Source organism: Chiloscyllium plagiosum, chromosome 23 (genome assembly GCF_004010195.1).
Source record: "Chiloscyllium plagiosum isolate BGI_BamShark_2017 chromosome 23, ASM401019v2, whole genome shotgun sequence".
NCBI lineage: Eukaryota > Metazoa > Chordata > Chondrichthyes > Orectolobiformes > Hemiscylliidae > Chiloscyllium > Chiloscyllium plagiosum.
In genome coordinates, this window is record NC_057732.1 from 56,266,220 (window position 1) to 56,292,581 (window position 26,362).

The following is a 26,362-nucleotide window of genomic DNA, read 5'->3' on the forward strand; positions in this document are numbered from 1 at the left end:
TGGGTTTCCTCCGGGTGCTCTGGTTTCCTCCCACAGTCCAAAGATGTGCAGGTCAGGTGAATTGGCGATGCTAAATTGCCCATAGTGTTAGGTGCATTAGTCAGAGTGAAATGGGTCTGGGTGGGTTACTCTTCAGAAGGGCAGCATGGACTGGTTAGGCTGAAGGGCCTGTTTCCACACTATAGGGAATCTAGTCTAGTCAGGTAACAAGTAGGTTAGACCAGGGAAACCCAATGGATATTATCTACCTAGACTTCCAAATGGCCTTTGATAAGGTGCCTCACAGGAGGCTGCTGAGTAAGGTGAGGGCTAATGGTGTTCAAGGTGAGCTACTGGCATTGATTGAGGATCAGCTGTCTGACAGAAGGCAGAGAGTTGGGATAAAAGGTTCTTTTTTGGAATGGCAGCTAGTGACAAGTGGTGTCCCGCAGGGTTCAGTGTTGGGACCGCAGCTGTTCACATTATATATTAATGATCTGAATGAAGGGACTGGGGGCATTCTGGTGAAGTTCGCCGATGATACGAAGTTAGGTGGACAGGCAGGTAGTACTGAGGAGGTGGGGAGGCTGCAGAAAGATTTAGACAGTTTAGGAGAATGAATTTCATCAGCCATTTCTTGGACCAATGTGAGCAAATGTGAGGTTTTGCACTTTGGGGGGAAAAAAAATACTGGCATGGACTATTGTATAAACGGTGAGAAAATTCATAAAGCCAAAGTACAAAGGGATCTGGGAGTGCTAGTATAAAATTGTCTAAAGATTGACTTGCAGGTTGAGTCCATGATTAAGAAAGCAAATGTAATGTCGTCATTTATCTCAAGAGGGTTGGAATATAAAAGCAGTGAGGTGCTACTGAGACTTTATAAAGCTCTGGTTAGGCCTGATTTAGAATACTGTGTCCAGGATTTGGCCCTACACCTCAGGTAGGACATACTGGCACTGGACCGTGTACAGCGGAGATTCACATGGATGATCCCGGGAATGGTAGGTCCAGCATACAATGAATAGCTGAGGATCCTTGGATTGTATTCATTAGAGTTTAGAAGGTTGAGGGGAGATCTAATAGGAACCCACAAGATAATGCATGGCTTAGAAAGGGTGGATGCTGGGAAATTGTTCCATCGGCAGGGAAACTAGGACTCGTGGGCACAGCCTTAGAATTACAGGGGGTCAATTTAGAACGGAAGTGAGGAGACATTTCTTCAGCCAGAGAGTGGTGGGCCTGTGGAATTCATTGCCACAGAGCGCAGTGGAGGCCGGGAAGTTAAATGCCTTCAAAGCAGAGATGGATAAATGCTTAATCTCGCAACGAATTAAAGGATACGGGGAGAGTGCGGGTAAGTGGCATTGAAATGCCCATCAGCCATGATTAAATGGCAGAGTGGACTCGATGGGCCAAATGGCCTTACTTCCACTCCTATTTCTTATCGTCTTAATTAGACTGTCTTTGAAGAGTTGAAAGAGAAATGTCATGGTCTCCTCGGCCAACTCTGAGTCATGAACTGTACGATATCAGTTCCCTATGATATACAGTCTGGTCAAGGAAGAGTTCTTGCCCAGTGGTTATGGCTACAGAAGCTGATCGAGTGATTTGTGTGTGGGGCTGTCTGGAAACTAAAGCAAAGATATTCAAATCGGTAACAACTCAAGCCCTCCGAACTCCACACGAAGCAGTGTAAGATACTCTTCCATTTTAACCTCTGTGTCTATTTGACTCATGGACAGAACACATGGTTCCAAAATGAGGGCTAAAACAGTAATAACGTTGACATGTACAATCATGTTCAGAGACCGAAGGCACAACCTGATACGGGCACGTGTGATATGAAGAATTAAATATGCCTGAGTGACAGCAGTTTGAAAAACTAAATTTCTCCAGGTATTGGAATGATAACTAACCTAGAACACTAAAGTAGTGATAGTTTAAATGTTAGCAGTGTGAGGAATTGAATTTGAGCACATCTGACTCCATGATAATCCATGCAATATTAACCTGTCACCTTTTTAATTCAAATACCTTGTGACTGGTTAAGGTGATCATACACCCTTCAATATAGAATCCACTGGAAAACTACACATTGATTTTAAATAACGAGGCTGGAATGGCTGTGACTAATGTATGAGGTGGAGTGGGGTTGGTGGGTTATTGAAGTGTATAAAATCTTAACCAGATAAAAGTGATCTTTCCTCTTGTAGGTCAGTCACTGCTGTCAAGGGAACACTGCTGTCAAATTAGACAATGTCCCTGCAGGACAGAGATGAGGAGAAAATTCTTTTTTTCTCAGCAGTTTGTGTGACTTTGGAACCTGCCTAAGACAGTGATAAAAGTGGAGGCTTGAATATTTTTAAGATGGAGGTGAATAGATTCTAGTTAGGCCAGAAATTAGAGGCCACGGGGGGTTCGATGGGAATGTGATATTTAGAACATGACGAGTCCTCGATCTTACAGTGGAACAGGCTAGAGGCATCAAATGGCCTATTTCAGCCCCTTGTCCATATGTTAGTGCGTATGTCCTGCCCTCCCAAGAGCTGCAGGCCAATCAGAGGCTGGCAGCAGTGCAGTGCCACAAGGGTAGCTGTGTCAGCTGTGCAGTTGGTACTGCACTCTCCCAAAGCCCAGGCTTAATGGGGCCCAAGACCTGTTATGAGTGATGGTGGATTGGGGATTGCAGTGTGAGGATGTGGGAGATAAGGCATGGAGGTGGGGGACTGGTGGGGAGGTTGATACTGGCTCCTCTAATCAGCCAGTCAGCCAGTCAATGTCTGATTCCCTCCTGAGAATCTGAGACCTCTCTAGAGACACTGGTGAATACCAACAACAGCAGCAGGATTACAACACAATGACAGCATTAATTATCCACTTCATGGCCTTAATTGATGGTGAGACAGGAGGATAAACTATGAGCCTTCCACCCAAAACTGAATCGCGGTTAACCTGGGACAGTGAAGGTTTCCTCACCCTTCTGCCTGAGTTAGTACCGCTGTTTCCAAACTAACTTCATGAGGCACAGTGAATTCTGCCCAGTATCTCTGAAAAACTTCCAGGAGCGAGAGGGTTAAATACGTATTGCTGCACTCACCATCTGTCAGATTAAATGGCATCACCAAGTATGTCATTCTCAAATTCAACTACATAAACACGCAAGAGATGAAAGGCAGCAGCTGGAAATCTGAGGGAAGAACAAAAGTGCTACGGGAGAGGTCAGTCAGGCCCAGCTGAGCCATGGGGTCGCATATCTTCCTGCATGATATTTCACTGGGGACCCCAAGCAGGAGTGAGACATGAACCTTGTTATTGTTTTCCATCAGCTGCTGTCAAGCTGATGTACATTGTTTAAATCCTTAAGCCACCATCAATTGTCTGCATTGATGTGGAACCAACCTCATCCAGTATGGAGTGTCACCATTAAAATATTGCTCAGAGCATGAAGCCTCTGGAATTTAAAAACTGAAAGAAAATCAAACAAAAACTGAAGTTGCTGGAAGGTGTTAGCAGGTCGTGGCAGCATTTGTGAAGAGAAATCAGAGTTAATGTGACCCTTCCTCAGAACGAATGCGAACTGGGAAAATGTTGGTTTATGTGCAGATGTTAGGGTGGGGAGGGGGTAAGGAGTAAATGATAGAGGGTGGAGATTAAGCCCAAATAGAGGGAAGAACAGTTGGACAGACAAATGAGTGAATAACAAATGTGTTTGTTAAATCAGAGACAATAAGACACTTACTGCAATGATATATCTGTCTCATGTAAATAAGTGGAGGTTGCTTTTTACAGGTATATACATTTACTCTGTTCTTTTTTCCCCCCCATACGCAACACAAAGTTCATCTTTCAATACCCTCTGTGATCAAAAGCACTAGACAGCAGTTAATCTGTTGCTGCCACTGTCACTATAAAAGTGAAATGGAGCAGCTCTCATTTTTCTCGGATTGAGGAAAAAAGATTATCAAGAGTTCTGTTGCGGGAGGAGAAAAGAAAAACAAAACAATGAAATGTCTGAGTTGGCAGACTAGCTAGTTATTGAGTTACTTGAAATACTCAAGTTACACAAGCAAGTTATTTCCAAATGATTTTCAACAGCTTTGTCTACAATTGTCGAGCAATACTTTGAAAATGTGCTAAAGCAGCATTGTGTTTTTAGAAATTAGAGGAATGAAAATATTAACTAAAATAATTGTACAATTCAAATATTGACTTTCAGGAGAGACTGGAATGATTACTTTTAGCGTCATAGAATGATAGAGTCCTACAGGACACGGTCAGGCCCTTTGGCCCAGACTGGTCTATGCTGACCAAATGTCCAATTCCCTGCCCTTGGCCCATACCCTTCTGATCCTTTCCTTACCTTTTCTTTCCTGTTTTTTTTCATGGAGACTGAATTCTATAGCCTTGATTTACCTACTGCTGTACAGATCTACATTTCTACCTGCTCCTCTTGATTCAGTCCAGATCTGCATGTAGCTCTGTGCCTCTAATATTTATTCTACATAGATAAAGAAATTGATTTCTTTTAAACAAAACTGTATTTAAACAATTCAGTAATCTTTAAAATACTATATTATTTCCTCAGTTACATGACAAAAATGAATGTGATACAAGCTACAGGTACATAGCAAAACTTTCAGAATATGAACTTTCAACAATTTCAAAAATATGATTACTTTTTAATGAACATGTTTAAAAAATCATTATTATTTATAGAGTTTGAATGATTGAAACACTCTTCAACTACCTGAATATGGCCAGTTCCTTTTTACAAAAAACAGTTTGTTCAAAAATCACATTTTAGTATATCTCAAAATGTTTAAACTATTTATGTTTCAAACCTTCTCAGCAACATCCTGGTAAATCTTTTCTGAACCCTCTCCAGTTTAATAACATCCTTTCTGTAACAGGGCAACCAGAACTGGACGCAATATTCCAGAAGCTGCCTCACCAACTTCCTGTACAACCTTAACCCTTAAACTCAAACGTTTGAGCATCAAAGGCAAGTGTGGTAAATGCCTTTGTAACCACCCTGTCTACATGTGATACAACTTCAAAGAATTATGTACCTCTACCCCTAGGGTAGACAGGGTGGTTACAAAGGCATTTACCACACTTGCCTTTGATGCTCAGACGTTTGAGTTTAAGGGTTAAGGTTGTACAGGAAGTTGGTGAGGCAGCTTCTGGAATATTGCGTCCAGTTCTGGTTGCCCTGTTACAGAAAGGATGTTATTAAACTGGAGAGGGTTGAGAAAAGATTTACCAGGATATTGCTGGGAGGGTTTGAAACATAAAAATAGATTGAAAAGACTCTTTTCATTGGAATGTAGGAGATTGAGGGATGATCTTATTAAGGTTTATGAAATCATGCAGGGTATAGATAAGATAAGATTAGACTAGATTCCCCACAGTGTGGAAACAGGCCCTTCGGCCCAACAAGTCCACACCGACCCTCCAAAAAGTAACCCACCTAGACTGATTTCCCTCTGACGAATGCACCGAACACTACGGGCAATTTAGCATGGCCAATTCACCTGACCTGCATATCTTTTGGCTGTGGGAGGAAACCGGAGCATCTGGAGGAAACCCACGCAGCACAGGAACAATGTGCAAACTCTACACAGACAGTCGCCCAAGGCTGGAATCGAACCTGGGATCCTGGTGCTGTGAGGCAGCAGTGCTAACCACTGAGCCACTGTGCCGCCATAAGATGAATGTCAAAGGTCTTTTCCCGAGGATGAGGCAAAGATAAGGTGAGAGGAGAAAGATTTAAAAAGAACATGAGCAGCAACTTTTTTTTTTACACAGGTAGTGGTTCATGTGTCCTTGACAAGTATGTACCTGTCAGACAAAGAGAAAGTAGTTGAGCAAAAAAATCATGGTTTACAAAAGAAGTTGAATCTCTTGTCAAGAGGAAGAAGGAGGCTTATGTAAAGATGAGACATGAAGGCTCAGTTAGGGTGCTTGAGAGTTACAAGTTAGCCAGGAAGGACCTAAAGAGAGAGCTAAGAAGAGCCAGGAGGAGACATGAGACATCTTTGGCGGATAGGATCCGTGAAAACCCTAAAGCTTTCTATAGGCATGACAGGAATAAAAGCATGACCAGAGTAAGATTATGGCCAGTCAAGGATAGTAGAGGGAAGTTGTGCGTGGAATCCAAAGAGATAGGAGAGGTGTTAAATGAATATTTTTTGTCAGTATTAACACAGGAAAAAGACAATATTGTCAAGGAGAATACTGAGATACAGGCTACTAGACTAGAGAGGATTGAGGTTCACAAGGAGGAAGTGTTAGCAATTCTGGAAAATGTGAAAATAGATAAGTCCCCTGGGCCAGATGGGATTTATCTGAGGATTCTCTGGGAAGCTAGGGACAAGATTGCAGAATATTTGGCTTTGATCTTTGTCGTCATTGTCTACAGGAATAGTGCCAGAAGACTAGAGGATAGCTAATGTCCCCTTGTTCAAGAAGGGGAGTAAAGACAACCCTGGTAATTATAGATCAATGAACCTTATTTCTATTGTGGACAAAGTTTTGGAAAGGATTATAACAGATAGGATTTATAATCACCTCAAGATGAGTAAGCTGATTATGCATAGTCAGCATGACTTTGTGACGGGTAGGTCATGCCTCCCAAGCCTTACTGACTTCTTTCAGAAGGTGACCAAACAGGTGGATGAGAGTAAAGTGGTTGATGTGGTGTATATGGATTTCAGTAAGGCATTGGATACGGTTCTCAATAGTAGGCTATTACACAAAGTACAGAGGCATGGGATTGAGGGTGATTTTGTGGTTTGAGTCAGACATTGGCAAGCTAGAAGAAGACAGAGGGTGATGGTTGATGGGGAATGTTCATCATGGAGTTCAATTACTGTGAAGATCTGTTTTGGGGCCACTGTTGTTGGTCATTTTTATAAATGACCTGGATGAGGGCGTAGAAGGATGGGTTAGTGAATTTGCAGATGACACTAAGGTCGGTGGAGTTATGGACAGTGCAGAAGGATGTGGCAAATGGAGTTTAATGTGGAAAAGCGTGGGGTGATTCACTTTTTGGAAGGAGTAACAGGAATGCAGAGTACTGGGTTAATGGTAAGATTCTTGGTAGTGTGGATGAGCAGAAAGATCTGTGTCCTTGGGCTTAGATCTCTAAAAGTTGCCACCCAGTTTTATTAGGTTGTTAAGGAGGCATATGGTGTGTTAGCTTTTATTGGTAGAAGGACTGAGTTTCAGAGCCATGAGGTCATGTTGCAGCTGTACAAACTTTGGTGCAGCCACACTTGGAGTATTGCATACAATTCTGGTCACCGCATGATAGGAAGGATTTTGAAAGGGTTCAGAGGAGATTTACAAGGATGTTGCCTGGTATGGAGGGAAGGTCTTATGAGGAAATCCTGAGGGACATGAGCATGTTTTTGTTAGAGAGAAGAAAGTTAAGAGGTGATTTAACAGAGGCATACAAGATGTTAAGAGGATTTGATAAGGTGGACAGGAGCAGTCAGGTGGGACTTGTTTAGTTTGGGAACAAAAAAAATGTGAAAAGAGACCTGGATGATCCAGCCTATGTTTATAACTCAAAAGTTATAAGGAGAGGCTTGACAGGCTGGGACATAAACACCCCCACCTCTTCCACGCCATGTTAATCTCCCCTCACAAATACACTTGCATTGGTTTAAAATCAAACATCTTTCATTTTAAAACAAAGAGAGGAGATTTTGCACAGCACCATTTGCAGCCTTTCATAAAAAAAGATTAAGAATTGTACAAAGAACAAAGAAAATTACTGCACAGGGACAGGCCCTTCGGCCCTTGAAGCCTGGGCTGATCCAGGTCCTCTATCTAAACCTGTCACCTATTTTCTAAGGGTCTGTATCCCTCTGCTCCCTGCCCATTCATGTATGTGTCTAGATACATCTTAAATGACGCTAACATTCATGCCCCTACCACCTCCACTGGGAACACGTTCCAGGTACCCACCACCCTCTGGCTAAAGAACTTCCAATATCTTCCCAAAACATTTCCCTTCTCACTTTGAACTCGTGTCCCCTAGTAATTGAGTTCCGCACTCTGGGAATTGGAAAGAAATCTGAAAAGTTATTAATTTGTTTATGAGCTTGCTGTCTTCAGCCATTTGGATCATGGAACTTGGAGTAAATACAGTTGTCCCAGCTTCTTATAATGTAGAGATAGCTGTGTGTTTTTATAATTATCATTGTTCTTGGTTTTTTGTTTCAGATTTACTGGCCAGCTACAAAAAGTCAAATTGAAGAATGCAGAATAAAAGGCAAAGACTTGATGGTATGTTATGTTCCCAACTGATGTTACTACTGGAAAAATCAGATCTCAATCTAAAGTCTGTTTGTTTTTGTTTAAATTTAACAAAGTTGTCTTTCACTGAAGCATGAGTACACGTTACTGCAATTTCAGTTTTAACAATGAAACAGATGTTCATTAGACAAAAGAAATGAGGGTAGAATAGAACAAACAGTTTATACATAGCATCGTCTTTAAATATTTCAAAACACACTACAGAACAAAACTTATTTATTCCAACACCATCACTTTACAGAACTCAAATATTAGAGATTGTTTCCTTCTTGTTCACATCTACAGTTGTGAATTAACTGTGCCTTTCAATTCCTGGTTTATATAGTTTAATAATCTTTTTGTTGATTATTCACACAACTAAGTTTAGAATGACTTCAAATATGCCCTTCAAGGTTTTAAACAAAGACCTCTGGTGAGGAATTTTCAACTGAAAACCATTTGCTCAGGTAATCATTTTATTAATTGTTCTAAATTAACTCCCTTCTCAAGGAGAAACTGTTCTTACATCTGACCTCAGTTAAAGCGACTTTTTAAACATCTAGTTTTTTTTATCCCAAAGCATTAAAATCTATGTGTCTTTCTTGGCAAAAATCAAATATTGATTTGTCTAAAACAGAAGCAACTGATTCTTTTGATTTGATTGATTGTAGTCTCATGTACCTAAGTACAGTGAAAAGTTTTGTTTTGCAAGGAGTGCAGGAAGATCATAACAAACGAGGACATACAGATCTTAGGGTGTTTAGACAAAGTGAGGCACACAGGGTTACAACTGCAAACTTTTCAATGTTTGTTCTGTTTAATTATAAAAATCTTACAGTACAAATAAATTCCTGTTATTGCTCCAAAATGGCCCCTGTCACCTAGTTTCCAGCACAAACTTATTTCAAATCATGGCTCCAGAAATTCTGTCAGGATAATTATTAAGCCCATTCTTACTCACAGCCTCAAAGCCACATGCTACTAATTCAAAACTCCAACTCCAAAATAAGTGAAATTAACGTATATAAATCATATGCTCGATCACAACGTTCAAATATTATCTAGAAATCAAATGTTAAAACAAGTGGAAATTTAAGCAATTTGATAAACGAGACAGTATTATTTTCAAAAATATGTAATTGTTTGTTAGACTAATAATGTCTCAAATTATCATTATTTTAGTAAAATAAAACAAGATCTATGGATACAGGAGATCCAAAACAAAGACAGAAAGTGCTGGAGAAACTTAACAAGTCAAGCAGCATTTATGGAGAGAAAACGTTGTAATATTTTGGGTCCAGTTCACCTTTTTTCAGAACCATTCAAGTCTAATGATTCTTCTTTCGAGCCAATTCTGGAGATGTTATTATCAGACTCAAAATATTAACCCTGTTTCTCATTCCATAGATGCTGCAGACCTATTGAGTGTCTCCAGTAACTATCCTTTTATTTCAGATTTCCAGCATCCACTGTTTTTTTTTAAGCCAATGGTTGAAATGAATTATTGAAATTTACAGATAATCTGTACAGTTTTGTTTTTGTTAGACACACCTTTCTGGACTGGGTCTCTTGTTAGAGGAGATCTTACAGTGCAGTATGTCTTCAGACAGATAACTCTCTTCGATATTAAAAAAAAACCCTCTGCTAGCTTTTTGGTTTTGTTTTATTGGTTAATTTTAAATAATTCAGAAAAATCAGCAAGATGTTTTCAACCAAAATTGATTTGAATTTATTATCATGTGTACCGGGGCACAGTGAAAAGCTTTGACTTGTGAACAATACAGGCAGATCAGAGTTAAGTAGCATAGATAGTAAATAAGAGGTAAACAGTGGCAAAAACAAAAACCCAGGTACAGGCAAATGTTAAGAGTTTGTGAGTCCATTCAGTATTCTAACAACAGTAGGGTAGATACTGTTTTGAAACCGGCTGGTGCATGTGTTCAGGCTTCTGTACCTTCTCCCTGATGGTAGAGGTTGTAGAAAACATTGCCAGAGTGGGATGGATCTTTGAGAATGCTGGCGGCCTTTCCTTGACAGTGGACCTGGTAGATGGTTTCTATAGATGGGAGGTTGGCCTTTGTGATTGTCCGAGCCGAGTTCACCACTCTCTGTAACCGTCTGCAATCTGAATTGAAACAAAATGCTTATCATTAGGGAATTTTGGATTTGATTGGAAAGTCTAAGCAAGTTCCCACTGCACCCTTCACTGAACTATGAATGAAGAGTATTCCACACATTTTTGTGATTTGTAAGTTTTAATAATTTTACAGTATTTGAAAATGTTTTTTTAATTTGAGTTTAATTTGATTTAAAATTTTTGATATGTTTTACTTTGCTGAATTATCAGGTTAATCAGACAAAACTTTAGTTTCAAGTTTAAAGCAGTCCACCTAAAATTATTCAAATAGTGTAAAGTGGTGAACAAATCCTTTTATTTCTTAATCATTCTCCATTTTAATAAATACCTACTGCGTTCAATTCTAGTAAATCTTCAGTTCTGATGCTAAATGTTCTCAGTCTGTGGGTTGAATGATAATGTTGAAGACTCCCTGGGCAACTGCTTGTAGACCCATTGTGCCACCTGCTCTGCTTGAATAGTCTGTGAGACAGCTCCCCTTATTTTGGCACAAATTTCTAAGCATTGGAAAGGAGGACCATGCAGGGTCCACAGAGCTGTGTTTCCCATTGTCAATCCAGTCACTTGGTCCATGGGTGGTTTATCTGGTTCCATTCCTTTTATCAGATATTTCTGCAGTGTGTTCCACCAGGCCCACTGAGCTCCTGACCCCATTATAACATTTGTTCAAACATGGACAAAAGAGCTGAATTTCAGAGGGGACAATGACTGCCATTGACATCAAGTCCACATCAGAGGAATCAGAGGAAAACGCTCCAATGGTTAGAGTCCTACCACACACGTGTGGTTATTGAAGGTCAGTCATCTTAGCTCCAGGACATCTCTGCAGGAGTTCCTCAGGATAGTGTCCAAGGGCAAACCATCTTCAGCTGCTTCATCAATGACCTTCCGTCCATTATATGGTCAGAAGTAGGGACTTGCACCAATGATTGCACAATGTTTGGCATCATTCATAGAGACTTCTCAGAGACTAAAGCAAAGCCTATCTAAATACATCAAGGTCTGGACAATACCCAGGCTTGGGTTGGCAATGAGCAAGTAACATTCACACCAGGCAATGACCACTTTCAATAAAAGACAATCCTCCACTGCCCCTTCACATTCAATCATTCTACTATCATTGAATCTCCATTATCACTATCCTGGGGGGTTACCATTGACCAGAAACTCAACTGAACTAGCCATCTAAATATGGTAGCTAGAGCAGGTCAGAGACTAGAGGTCCTGCAGCAGCTAACTCACTTCCTGAATCCCTAAAATCTGTCCACCACCTACAAGGCACAAGTCAGTATTTTGACAAATTATTCCCCACCTGCCCTTGATGGGTGCAGCTCCAAAAACACTCGAGGCTCGATACCATCCAGGACAAAGTCCATTTCATGGGCATCACATTCACAAACATCCACTCCCTCCACTGTCAATGCTCAGTAGCAGTGGTGTGCACTGCCTACAGAATGGCACAACTCAGAAATGCATCTTCCAAATTCAAGATCTCTGCTGGCCAGAAAGACAAGGGCTGCAGATATAATAAAGGGTTTCAAGAAGGACTTAGATATAGTTCTTGGCACTAAAAGGATCAAAGGGTATGAAGAAAAAGCAGATACTGGAGACTGAATTGGATGATCAGCCATGATCGTATTAAATGGTGAAGCAAGCTTGAGGGGCTGAATGGCCTCCTCCTGTTCCTATTTTCTGCGTTTCTATGGCATATGGGAATGCCATCATCTGCAAGTTTCCCTCCAAGCCACCTACTATTCTAACATGGAAATATATTCCTGTTCTTTTAGTGTAGCTTGATCAAAGTCCTGAAACTGTCTCCCTAAGAGCATTGTGGGAGTCCCCATCCTGCTCAGAGAGCAGTAGCTATGGAAAGTAGCTCCCCACCTCCTTTTCCAGGGCAATTAAAGAAGGACAATAAATACATTCCCAGCCCATGACACCCATATCATGTAAATGACTGAGAAGTATCCTATCATTGTTTATATCACTCTCTTTTCCTTTGTTTGCAGTCAGAATGTGCAAATTTTATCCGTGTTCTTCATTCATACAATCGATCTCACCTCCTGGCCTGTGGGACAGGGGCCTTCGATCCAGGCTGCGCCTTTATCAGAGTGGGTCGTTGGGCTGAGGTAAGGGAAATGTGTCAGTGAAGCATTCCTGGTGTGTTTTTGTGTGAAACTGCTGCAGCGTGTACTGTAGGATTACAGGTTTAAACTGAAATGAGTGAAACTCCTGACCTAAAGGGTGCTATTAAACGCTGTGGTATGAGATAGTATTCTCTGGAAACAGACAAAAAAAATGGCTCATAAATGTTCTGGCTTTGTAGGTAATATTTTTGATGGGATTACATGGATAACTTTATTATTGTAATACTATCCAGTGAAACATCCAAACAAATTTAGTGAATTAACGATTGAAATAGTGAATTATTTCATGCTGATGATCAAATCCTCCGCAGCAGAGTGAACAGGTTCAGACAACCAAGTCAAACATTTCCTTAGTCTTAATGACTGCATCTTTTCTGGGCTATTTTCTGAAACTGTTGATACTGGAATTGTTTGCAAATAATTTATTACAGAAAACTGAATTGTGGATACATTAATCACCTTCTAAAAAGTAAGTGTAAATCTGGAAAATAAAATAACCTAAAACCAACATCATGGAATTGTCTTGTTTGTTCAAATCTCGTGGAATGATTAGTGTTGCATTTTGTGAAGGCCATTAGTTCCTGTCTGATCATTCATGCAATTTTATTTCTCTGAAAGCTCCCAATATGAATGTAATCCCTTTATTCCTCCCTTCCTTCCACTTTCGGAATCTTACCTTGAATTTTGTTGCTACTTCCTACTCCAAGGATCCTGGTAGTATTGATCAGGATGATGCAAATACTCACAGCTGATTTGTTTTCTAATGCAATCGAGAGGATTGCTACTTCACATGGAATAAATACTAAAGTTTGAGGAATTAAATCTCTAATAATTAACTGTCCTATATTCAAGAAGTGTTCTTATCCATATGTCTTTGGAATGTGGGCAAAATTGATCAGTTTTTCAAGCTAATCAATACTTTTAATTTAGAATTCAATTTGAAGTAATGATCAGGTTTATTTGGCAGTGAAGTAAACATATTGGGCTGAGTGATGTGAGAAATGTGCTAGCAGATCAGTGATGCCCAGCTCTACACTGGGGCAAATGTGGAATCTTTTAACTAAATGCTGGCCATCAAGTTGAGCTTATACCTGGCTGCGGTGAGTTGCTCATGAAGGGGAATTATTACCGAGTAACAACCAGATCAATGAGCAATCACACCTCATTAAGAAGCAGCTTTCTATCCCATCATTAACTGCAAATAAACGAGATGTTGAGAATTCTCGACATGGAAATCTAACTGGATACCTGGTCACTGCATGCTCTAAATAACCTCCATGTTGATTACCGGGCACCGACATCTCAGGGGAAGCTCCATAGGCACTGGTCACGCACAACCCACATCCACAGACATTGGCATCTGACATGTATCAGCCTCTATAAAACATCATGGCACATCTGTGATCGACTCACGGACGCTCTGCCCTTCAATGCTGGCCCTCAGGTTGCTCTGGTAACTCTCATTGTAACACTGCAGCAAGGAAGCTGTGTGCTCAGGGAATCCCACCAACTGTGTCAGCAGGAACCTCCAGGGCAGGGCCCAGAAAATGGGGCATCAATTTTCCCCTATCTGCCATGTCTGGGGAAAGAAGTCAGAAAAGACACAGGATAACCCCAGACTGAGGATGCTTGTCCAGATGCATGTTGGGCTTTTATAGATGGCACTGATGAGGTGTTGTTGCTAGGATGAGTGATGGCATGAGGTTATAATTGGATGTGTGGGGCATCTTGCGGTACAGAAGTCATTAGGATCAGAGTGAAGCGTGTTTTGTAAGATATGGTGAGAAGACTTGCCAGATTCGTAGACAGGAATCACTGGCAAAACTCATCAAAATTGACACTTTGAGCCAAATCTCTCATTTTTTGTTTGGCAAAGTCTAACTCTTATATGCCTGTGATCAAAGATGAGTTAACCTTTTCTGTAACTGAAATAAACTCTTTAGCTAGATGAGTACCAGATTGTTTCTGTGCTAATGCTCTAACAAACCAACAGCCCATATGTCCATAATATGTCAGAGGAGAATTAATTCATTCAGTCCATTGAGTCTACTCCACCATACAATGAGATCGTGGCTGATCTGATAATCCTCAACTCCAGTTTCCTGCCTTTCCCCCTTAACCCTTGATTCCCTTGTGCTCGTCTAATACACTGATCCAGATGATATAAAATTACTTTGCCCTGGGTCCAGCCATCTCCTCGATCATGGACTGCAACTGGTGCAGATGGTGGCATCATGAATCCAGAGTCCCTGATCAATTCTCTCACTTTATGGATTCTAATCCTAGCATGGCAACCAATGGAATTTAAATTCCATCAATAACTCTGGAGTTGAAATCTAGTCTCAGTGGTGATGACCATGAAACCATTGTCGATTTTTGTAAAAATTTATCTGGTTCACTGATTTAGGGAAGGAAATCTTCTGGCCTATGTGTGTCTCTATAAACAATGCAATGTGGTTGACTCTAAACTGCCTTCTGAAATGGCTGAGTGAGTCACTCAAAAGAAGTGCAATTTGGGACAGGCAACAATTGATGGCTTTGTTAACCAGGTCCATATCCAATCAAAGTTGAAGAAAGGGCTATTCTGAGCAAATACATCCTTGTGTTGTGGGTAATTACTCAGTGTCTTATTAGGTTGCTGCCCTGAGATTGTAAGATAATTCTTATTAAGCTTAAAGGTTTTGACAGTTGGATTGTTTCCTCATTACATTGATGCACTAAACTGGTTGACAGATGCTATCTTATGTAGTCTAAGTTCTGTCGCACTGAGGTTAAGCACCATTGTGTAAAGCTATACCGGACCTGAATGATATTCTTCTGGTCTCAGTGTGCTGACATTTTACAGCTAGATAGGTCTTCTGTGAATTGGCCAAAGATTCCTGTTGGAATTCTTGAGATTAAAGGCATTTAATTCAACAAATGGACGCACAATCCAGTATTGGGATAGCCACTCAAGATGATCTACATATTGAGTGTAATTCTTGCCTGACAAAAGTTAGCTGTTCAATGACTGACATTTCTAAATAATGTGGTCTTATTTTACCAGTTGACTGCACCTGATTTATGATGCCAGAGACAACTGGAATATGAATTTTATTGGCTGGGTAACATGTCGGTCTCTTTCCATGGTACCATGAGGAGAGGGGAGTACACAAGACATCAGCTCCCATTCCTTAAGGAAACACAATCAAGTACAATGTAAAGACTCAACATAAAACCCTTCCATTCAGTCTCCAGCCTCAATTGCTTTCCTCAGTAACATTCCCCCGGTGTCAAAAATCCAGATGCATTGGTCTTAAGTGCCATTATACTTCTATAAACCCATATGAACACGGTTTTCCAAACATGCCTCCAGCAGACACACTTCAGTGCCAAGAAAACAGTCAAAATACCCTTGTTATGTTACTCTTGACCATGCAATTATATTTTATATCCTAAATGTATGGAAAATTACTTCTAAAGGGTTAATCTGTCATATTCTATCAAAACAGGAGGAATTAATTTATAGTACATATTAGATTTCATCTTTTTTAAAAACTATTGCAGACATGAATATTTTAAATGTCTCTTGTCTACTCTCACACACAAATGTTTTGACCTGCTACCCATTCTCTGTCCTGATTGCTCACACACTGAGGTGAGAGGTTTCCTGAGCTACCTTTATGTTGTTGAGGTCCAGGATGACATCAGCTCTATCACATTCCTGTAAATTGAACACAAGGGTAGTTGTTACCCCCTAAAGAGCAGCACTTTCCCCAGAAACAGGGCAGGGAAGGAGGGAGGGAAACCATGGGGCCTGGCTTTAGCTGCTTCAAAACACCTGAATTTACAAATCCTAATCTTTAACCTCCTCCGCCTTTCAAAGTTAAAGACCGAGTCAAAATACTTGTTTTTCCATAAAGCCCCACCTTAAGGTTTTCTATATTTTAACTTCTGCAGCTACCTTTGCACTCCTTATTCGGTGATAAGTCATTGTAAAAACACTGTGTATTTCTGTTGATAAATGGGTTTTTTTGGGTTGGCGGGGAAGCAAAACTAGAAGATTGCATCAATATCCTCAAAAATTACTCGCTCTCTATTGATCCTGAAACTATTACACACAAAGGAAGCATTCATTTCTTAGACCCCGCAGGAATTAAATTGGAACAAGGCAATGGACATAAGTTAGCAACAAAAGTTGTTTTTAAAATATTTGACATAATTTCATACACAAAATGCATAAATAAATCTTCTATAAACTGGTGAGGACACAGCTAAAGTGTTTCTATTGCATATGGTCAAAGATATAAGATTTTAACCCCAGGCAGTCACTTACCTTTTCACTGCACCGCAGATTTAAATGAACAATTAATGCAGTGTCCATTACTGTGACTGAGTGGTAAGCACTGCAGCCTCACCACACCAAGGACACCAGTTTGATTCCACCCTCTAGTGACTCTGTGTGGAGTTTGCACGTTCTCCCCGTGACTCCATGGTTTCCTCCCACAGTCCAAAGATGTGTAAATTAGGTAGAGTGGCCATGGTAAATTGCCCGTAGTGTTCAGGGTTGTGCAGGTTAGATGGATTAGCCATGGGGCAATGCAGAGATGGGGTGGGGGGGTGATGGTTATGGTCGGATCCTCTTCGGACAGTCAGTGCAGACTTGATGGGCCAAATAGTCTGTTTCCATATGGTGAGCATTCTATGACTTTATTTGCCCTGTGTATGGTAGCTCCTGAATATACGCAATCTTAAACTAGAGTTTCCACATTGTTTTGCAAGGAATTCATTGCCTTGTGCTTTCTAGTTTAATTAGTTACTAATTAGTTGGGTATTCCTTTGTTGACAAGTTTATTCTTAATCCTACAGAAAAGTAAAGGAGCAGGAAAAGACTATTCAGCCCATTTAAGCCTTCTTAGATACTCACTATCATCATGCCTGATCATCCAATCAGCACTGTTACTATTCAATACTGCCCATGTTTTGCAGCTTCTGTCCCCTCACACCTCCCTCTCTCCACACTCTGTAGCCTCCATCTGTCTCCTCCTCATACCCCATGTAGCCCTCCCTCCCCCTAGCAGTTGTCTTTGTCCCTGAGCAACTTGGGTTTCACCAGCCCAACCAAACCCTCCCTTCTTGTGTATATGATCCCTGACCTCTGCCACTTGGACATCTCATCAGCAAGTATGAGAGGAAACCAGCCTGTGATTGGACAAACAGTTCCTCGGAGATTCTATTGGTCAGCCGATAGTGTGCCCATGCCTAAGCTTTCCTGCATGTTTGGGGGTGAATTATCCCCCTCCCCTGTGTGCTTTGGGTATTGTTGTATGTTCAATGGTCACAGGTCCTCCAGTATATGGGCCTTGGTCATTAGACCCATCTACCCCTCTCTCAGGCCTTTTTCAGAAAGGCAAAGCAAGTGGAAAGAACTGATAAGGGACCATGTGTTTTGTCATTACGTACATTTGCTTTATAAATTAATAAAAACACTGGAATCAGAAATAGCTCCACAGGATTCCTGACGAAGGGCTTTTGCCTGAAATGTCGATTTTCCTGCTCCTCGGATGCTGCCTGACCACCTGTGTCTTTCCAGTACCACTCTAATCTAGACTCTGATTTCCAGCATCTGCAGTCCTCATTTTTACCTAATAGCTCCACAGAGGTCAATTTCCCCTCACCAAGTCACTCTTTAGTTTCATGTGAAGAGTCCTTGACACTGGTCTGGCTCCTTGGAGCCAGCTTTCAGAGTGAACAGAACCTCTGACTTTCCTGTTTTTTTGTCCTTTTTTATTATTTAACCCCCCACACTACCACCTAACTGCGGTAGCGCTTATTTTTTCCCCAGCACCCATGGTGTGTGTGTGCAGGTGTGAGACACAAGATGTACGAATCTTTATTCAGTATCCACCATCAAGAAGATAGGAAAACACCCAAGTGGCCAGTGACAAGCAGTGCCCTTCACAAAGGGCAATGCTGTGTGATCAAACAGTGAAGGGGAGGGCAGGGGTTAAATCAAAATAGAGTTGGAGGGAGAAATAATGCACTCCACTCCCTGCGGCGCCCACCTCTCCCTGAACAGCTCCAGGGTGTTGGTGGACACCGCGTGCTCCTTCTCCAAGGACACCCGGGCCCTAACGTAACCGCGGAAGAGGGGCAGGCAGTCGGCCCTAACGACCCCCTCCACGGCCCACTGCCTGGACCTGTTAATGGCCAGTTTGGCCAGGCCCAGGAGCAGACCCACGAGGAGGTCTTCAGACCTGCCCTCCCTCCTCCGTACCGGGTGCCCAAAGATCAAGAGCGTGGGACTGAAGTGCAACCAAAAACAGAGGAGGAGGTTTTTCAGAAAATCAAAAAGGGAGTGCAAACACCCACAACCAATATACACGTGGTCCACGGACTCCACAGCGCCACAGAACAAGCAGTTGGGCTGGGAGTCCGTGAACCACCGCAATCTGCGGTTGCAGGGGACTTCTGCGTGCAGCACCCTCCACCCCAGATCCCCGAGAGAAAGGGGGAGGACTCTCACGTAGAGAGTCCTCCACTGGGGATCCCTACCGCCCGGTGGCAAATGGGCACGCCAAGGCGTGTCCGTACGATAGATGAGGGAGAAGAGGTGACTCTCCTGTTTATAACAGTCAGCCAAGGCTCCCTGATTGGATCAGATTGACAGCCTCAATCAGGGACTTCATATTCTATGGCATTAACATGGCTGATCTCATTACAATCTTTACAGAACCAAGAAACATTATCTTCCATCAGTAATTGACAATGAGCAGGATATTATCGTCTTCCATATTTAAAATTCAAATTAACCAGGTCACAGCAAGTAGAAACATTTTGCTATCTGGCACATTCAGACAGCTCCTACCATTGAGCAGTTAAATATTATTGTCCAAAAAGTGAATTATTAACTTAGGAATGCTCCTGCAGACTGTAGCTGGATCCACATCTTACTGGGCATGCATTGTCCTGGTGAGAACATTAGCAATAAAGGTACACAGCGTTGTGTTCCCCAGTATCATTAATATAACTGAAAATCTAAAGGATAGCAATGAGAGTTCACTCAATTTGACAGGTGGAGAAAGGGGAAATGTATCGTTTTCTGATTTATTAAGTCATTACACATTCACTACCCCTATCCCTGACACTTTGTGAAACATTTGCAAGACATGCTTTATGTAAGGAAACAGAAAGGCTACAGCACTTACCTTGCTGTAGCACCTAAATTATAGCTGAAATCAGACAGCATCATAAACCTTACTCAGAGTGAAACATTGCCTTGGGTTTTAGGAACAGATGGAAGAGGATGTATTTTTTTAGAAGGAAGTATTTGAAATCTAATTGTGTATGTAGCTCACACAAGTGTTCAAAAAAAGCTGTACTTAATTATGCTGACTTCGTTTATTCAACAACTAGTTCATTTGGCAAAAGTTTCTGTAATTGGAACCAGAAATATAAAAGTTGCCTCTTGTCCTGCAGATTTGCCTTTTTCTAATAGTGTTGTGGCTGTGGTTAGTGTCACTTTACAACATAGACACCCACAGTTTTCCCCTGGAACTGGAGAAAGTAGTACGACTGAAAATAAAACAACATAAAGCAAATCATGAGTCAGTGTAGAAACAGAAAATGCGAAAGGAATTCTGCAGTCGGGCAGCATCTGTGGTCAGAAAGCAGGGTCAATTGAGTCATAGAGTCATAGAGATGTACAGCATGGAAACAGACCCGTCCATGCCGACCAGATATTCCAACCCAATCTCATCCCACCTGCCAGCACCCGGCCCATATCCCTCCAAAACTTCCTATTCAGAGACCCATCCAAATGCCTTTCTGGGCAGCACGGTGGCTCAGTGGTTAGCACTGCTGCCTCACAGCACCAGGGTCCCAGGTTCGAATCCAGCCTCTGGCAACTGTCTGTGTGGAGATGGCACGTTCTCCCTGTGTCTGCATGGATTTCCTTTGGGTGCTCTAGTTTCCGCCTACAGTCCAAAGATGTGCAGGTCATGTGAATTGGCCACGCTAAATTGCCCATAGTGTTAGGTACATCCGTCAGAGGGAAATTGGCCTGGGTGGGTTACTCTTCGGAGGGTCGGTGTGGACTTATTGGGCCAAAGGGCCTGTTTCCACACTGTAGGGAATCTAATCCAATCTAAAAAAGATGTTGCAATTGTACCAGCCTCCACTACTTCCCCTGGTAGCTCATTCCATACATGTACCACTCTCTGCGTGAAAAAAGTTGCCCCTTAGGTCCCTTTTATATCTTTCCCCTCTCACCCTAAACCTATGCCCTCTAGTTCTGGACTCCCCGTCCCCAGGGAAAAGACATTGTCTATTTATCCTATCCATGCTCCTCATAATTTTGTAAACCTCTATAAAGTCACCCCTCAGCCTCTGACGCTCCAGGGAAAACAGCCCCAGCCTATTCAGCCTCTCCCTGTAGCTCAAATCCTCCAACCCTGGCAACATCCTTGTAAGTTTTTAGTGAACACTTTCAAGTTTCACAGCATCTTTCCGATAGGAAGGAGACCAGAATTGCACACAATAATCCAATAGTGGCCGAGCCAATGTCCTGTACAGCCACAACATGACCTCCCAACTCCTGTACTCAATACTCTGACCAATAAAGGAAAGCATACCAAATGCCACCTTCACTATCCTATCTACCTGCAACTCCACTTTCAATGAGCTATGAACCTGCACTCCAAGGTCTCTTTGTTCAGCAACACTCCCTAGGATCTGACTATTAAGTGCACAAGTCCTGCTAAGATTTGCTTTCCCAAAATGCAGCACCTCGCATTTATCTGAATTAAACTCCATCTGCCACTTCTCAGCCCATTGGCCCATCTGGTCCAGATCTCATTGTAATCTGAGGTAACCTCCTCCACTGTCCACCACACCTCCAATTCTGGTGTCATCAGCAAACTTACTAACTGTACCTCTTATGCTCACATCCAAATTATTTATATAAATGACAAAAAGTAGTGGGCTCAGCACCGATCCTCGTGACCCTCCACTGGTCACCGGCCTCCAGTCTGAAAAACAACCCTATTCTCTCCCTAGTTACCCTTTTGTCCTTAATGTTTTTGTAGAAACCCTTTGGATTCTTCTTAATTCTATTTGCCAAAGCTATCTCATGTCCCCTTTTTGCCCTCCTGATTTCCCTCTTAAGTGTACTCCTCTTCCTTTATACTCTTCTACGGATTCACTCGATCTATCCTGCCTATACTTGACATATGCTTCCTTCTTTTTCTTAACCAAACTCTCAATTTCTCTAGTCATCCAGCATTCCCTATACCTACCAGCCTTTCCTTTCACCCTGACAGGAATATACTTTCTCTGGATTCTTGTTATCTCATTTCTGAAGGCTTCCCATTTTCCAGCTTTCCCTTTACCTGCGAACATCAGACTCCAATCAGCTTTTGAAAGTTTTTGCCTCATACCAACAAAATTGGCCTTTCTCTAATTTAGAACTTCAACTTTTAGATTTGGTCTATCCTTTTCCATCATTATTTTAAATCTAATAGAATTATGGTCGCTGGCCCCAAAGTGCTCCCCCACTGACACCTCAGTCACCTGCCCTACCTTATTTCCCAAGAGTAGGTCAAGTTTTGCACCTATTCTGGTAGGTACATCCACATACTGAATTAGAAAGTTTTCTTGTACACACTTAACAAATACCTTTCTATCTAGACCCTTAACACTATGGCAATCCCAGTCTATGTTTGGGAAGTGAAAATGTGTTGCTGGAAAAGCGCAGCAGGTCAGGCAGCATCCAAGGAACAGGAGAATCGACGTTTCAGGCATAAGCCTTTCTTGGGCTTATGCCCGAAACGTCGATTCTCCTGTTCCTTGGATGCTGCCTGACCTGCTGCGCTTTTCCAGCAACACATTTTCAGCTCTGATCTCCAGCATCTGCAGCCCTCACTTTCTCTCTATGTTTGGGAATTTAAAATCCCCTACCATAATCACCCTATTATTCTTACAGATAGCTGAGATCTCCTTACAAATTTGTTTCTCAATTTTGTGTCATGACATCAAAGCTGTCTGTATTCATCAACTGATGAAACTCTCGCCTCTGGATTCAGTCCTCACTTCAAGATATAAGCAAGAACAACCCAGAAATGTTGGAGTCAATGTGCAAAGGTATTCTTTTCAGGGGAGATGCTAAGCTGTGGGACTGCTTCTGGGTAAATGAAAGAACATCTCATTCTGAGAAAGAATTGGTGACCCAGCAAACATTCATCTCTCGCCAACATTGTCAAAATGGATTAACTGCTAATTCACCTTGTTTGCTATTTGTGGGATTGTACTGTGTGTAAAGTAACTTCTCTGTAATCTTGCACAGCAACAAATGACTGTACATTCAAGTAATTTATTGGCTGGGAAGAACATTATGGCTTTCTAAAATTGTGAACATGATTTAGAGATTCCGGTGTTGGTCTGGGGTGTACAAAGTTAAAAATCACACAACGCCAGGTCATAGTCCAACAGGTTTAATTGGAAGCACACTAGCTTTCGGAGCGACGCTCCTTCCACCTGATGAAGGAGCGTCGCTCCGAAAGCTACTGTGCTTCCAATTAAACCTATTGGACTATAACCTGGTGTTGTGTGATTTTTAAAATTGTGAAAGTAGCTATATAAAGACAAGTTTTTTTTGTTGTGTTAATCATGGGAATATTAATGATTGTTACAGAGTGATTACCACTCCATTCTCTTCCTGTTTACCGTGTAATAGACATGGGATACAAATCTAGGCTGGAATATTTGACAATGTACACTCATACTGAGGGGGAAGGGAACTGTTAGACTGAAGTCTGTTCAGTTGAATGGTGTAATCCAAATCCTCAGAAGGGATAAAAGGATTCAGTGTGTAATAGGGAAGCCAAATGGGATGTTGAACTTAATTGAAATTTAAATGGAATATAAACAGGTGGAGGTTTTGCTAAATGAATGCAAGGCACTCATCAGAGCACTGCTGGAATCTGTGAATAGTTTAATGCCCTTACCTAAGGAAACATACTGACAGTGAAGGCTGTCCAGAGGAAGTTAACAAAGTTGATACTTGATATGGATGAAACAGCCTTCCAAAAGATGCTGTGCAGTTGGAGCTGTGCATATTGAAATTAAAAGAATGAAAGGTGACCTTTTTAAAACTTACATTCTTAGGAGCTTGATAGGATCAATGCAGAGAGGCTGTTTCCCCTTGTGGGAATGCGTAGGACTTGAGGGCACTATCTCAGAGAAAGGGATTGCCCAGTTAGGACAGAGATGAGGAAGAATTTTTATTTTCTCTGAGGGCAGTGAATCTGTGAAATTCCTGCAGAAGACTAAACAGACTGGGGTATTAAATATACCTAAAGCTGAGATAAATAAATTTTTAATCAGTAAAGGAAGCAAAGGTTGCAGTGAAAAGCCAGGAAAGTGGATCTGAGGATTATCAGATCAGCCATGATCTCATTGAATGGGGGAGCAGACCCGATGGGCTGAATGGCCTACTTCTGCTCCTATGTCTTGTGTATATGGTCTGACGTCATCTTTCTATACAATCTATTTAACTCTAAGATAGAGAGGCAGTGTTTATTTGAATAGATAGGTCATGGTAGAAATGTGCAAGGTAAGCAAGGGGTCAAGCCAAAGGTACGCTTGAGTCAGGGGTCAAGCCAAAAGTTGGGTCGCATAAAATATGCAAAATTGACTCTCATTTTTGACATCTTGATTTGAATCTGAAGGAAAATGCAGAATTGGTTATGTTGTTTTGTACAGAAATAAGATTATTAACAAGGCTGGATTCCCAGTGTTAAAAAAATGTGGTGCTGGAAAAACACAGCAGGCTAGGCAGCATCCGAGGAGCAGGAGAATCGACGTTTCGGGCATAAGCCCTTCAGATTCCTGAAGAAGGGCTTATGCCCGAAATGTTGATTCTCCTGCTCCTCGGATGCTGCCTGGCCTGCTGTGTTTTTCCAGCACCACATTTTTTAACTCTGGTCTCCAGCATCTGCAGTCCTCACTTCCTCCTGGATTCCCAGTCTATTCACAACACAACAGATTGCTGTAACTTTCGTCAATGTGATTAGTGACGGTATACAACTACTCTCAGGAGATTTATTTGATGGAAAAGAGATTTGGCAAATGACTCTTGTCTGCCTCATCTAGTGAAATTACCAAAAACATAAAAACATGTTACTAGTAACTTTTAGGACAATATTTTCCAAAACATTTAATCAGTTCAATACAATGTACCCATAACACCAACACAAACAGTAGACTATTTCGTCATGATTAATGCCAGCTCTCACAGCAGACCGTAAACTTACCTTACAAAAGCTTTATAATTTCCATTTATCAAACAGTTCATTACAAAAACAATCAGAAGCTAAAAAACATAAAGATATCAATTGACGGAGCTTGTTATATCTGGATGTTCAGTGAAGCTGCTCGTAATAGAATAAGTTTATCTTTATTCAAAAATGATGAGGAAAGCTTGTTCTATAATAAAAATGTAGTTGAAAGTATCAATTCTTAGGTAATGATCCAAAAAGCTGATGAAAATCCTGTCAAATATAATGAATTATAACTGTTGCTGAAAAAATACATGTTTCCTCAAAGAATATTTTCTTGATTTCATTGCAATTTAAAGGGGAAAACCACCTTTATCCTGTATGAAGGGCGTGGTCTGATTGTTTGGCAAGTGGACTCTGACTGGTAGAGGCATTGCCATGGAGAAGACACCAGTTAAAAGTGATGGACAGTCAACTGCCAGGATTTATTTAGATTTTAAACCAAGCAGGTTAACTCTGATTTGTATTGGCATAGCCCATTGAAATGAATCAGCAAATGGTTGATAACTATGTTGTTCATTTGTGATTGATACAGTTCCAGCTGCTAGAATATTGGCCTTATTATTCAGAGGCCCTCAGTTATTTTTTCATTACGTTATAGACAAGATCAAACCCCTTCAGGTACATCAAGGAGATAGTCGACACCCTAACTTTGCCTTTATATAAAGGCAAATGGAAGATGATGTGTTCCAGATGTAATTCAATCTGTCATGTTACTCAGCTTTAACAAAAACACATTTTATTCTTACACTCAGCTAAAATACAAACAAAAGGAAGAAAAATTGATGTAACTTTAACGCTATTGGAAGCTTTAAATGAATAATTGATTACTTAACAACTAAGCAGCAACAGTTCTAATATAGTGACACCCCATAAATACACCTTTAGGAAAGGCAAATACAATAAAATAAGTTGTCTCACAAGCATCAGTGACCGGGTCTCTGGCACGAGGTCTGGCTCTGAGGCTCAGAAGGGAAAGGGGGAGAGGAGGAGAGCGCTAATTATAGGAGACTCTTTAGTTAGAGGGACGGACAGGCGGTTCTGTGGACATGGGCGAGACTCTCGGATGGTTTGTTGCCTCCCGGGTGTCAGGGTCCGAGACGTCTCGGACCGTGTCTTCAGAATCCTTAAAGGGGAGGGTGCGCAGCCAGAAGTCATGGTGTACGTTGGCACCAACGACATAGGTAGGAAGAGGGGTGGGGAGGTCATTCAGGAGCTCAGGGAGTTAGGCTGGAAGCTAAAAGCTAGGACAGACAGAGTCGTCATCTCTGGGTTGTTGCCGGTGCCACATGACAGTGAGGCAAGGAATAGGGAGAGAGTGCAGTTGAACACGTGGCTGCAAGGATGGTGTAGGAGGGAGGGCTTCAGGGCTTCAGGTATTTGGACAATTGGACTGCATTCTGGGGAAGGTGGGACCTATACAAGCAGGACAGGTTGCACCTGAACCAGAAGGGCACCAATATCCTGGAGGGTAGGTT

At 41.6% G+C, this 26,362-nt stretch overlaps 1 protein-coding gene across 1 annotated transcript in view; it reads left to right on the plus strand.

Annotated features, from left to right (window-relative positions):
- The window catches only part of LOC122561887 (semaphorin-3E-like), a 309,586-nt gene that overhangs the window by 133,160 nt on the left and 150,064 nt on the right, over positions 1-26,362 (plus strand). Inside the window, exons 3-4 of the mRNA XM_043714219.1 lie at positions 8,215-8,277; positions 12,433-12,552. Of these exons, the coding sequence (XP_043570154.1) occupies positions 8,215-8,277; positions 12,433-12,552 (183 nt within the window). The remainder of the gene's footprint in view (positions 1-8,214; positions 8,278-12,432; positions 12,553-26,362) is intronic.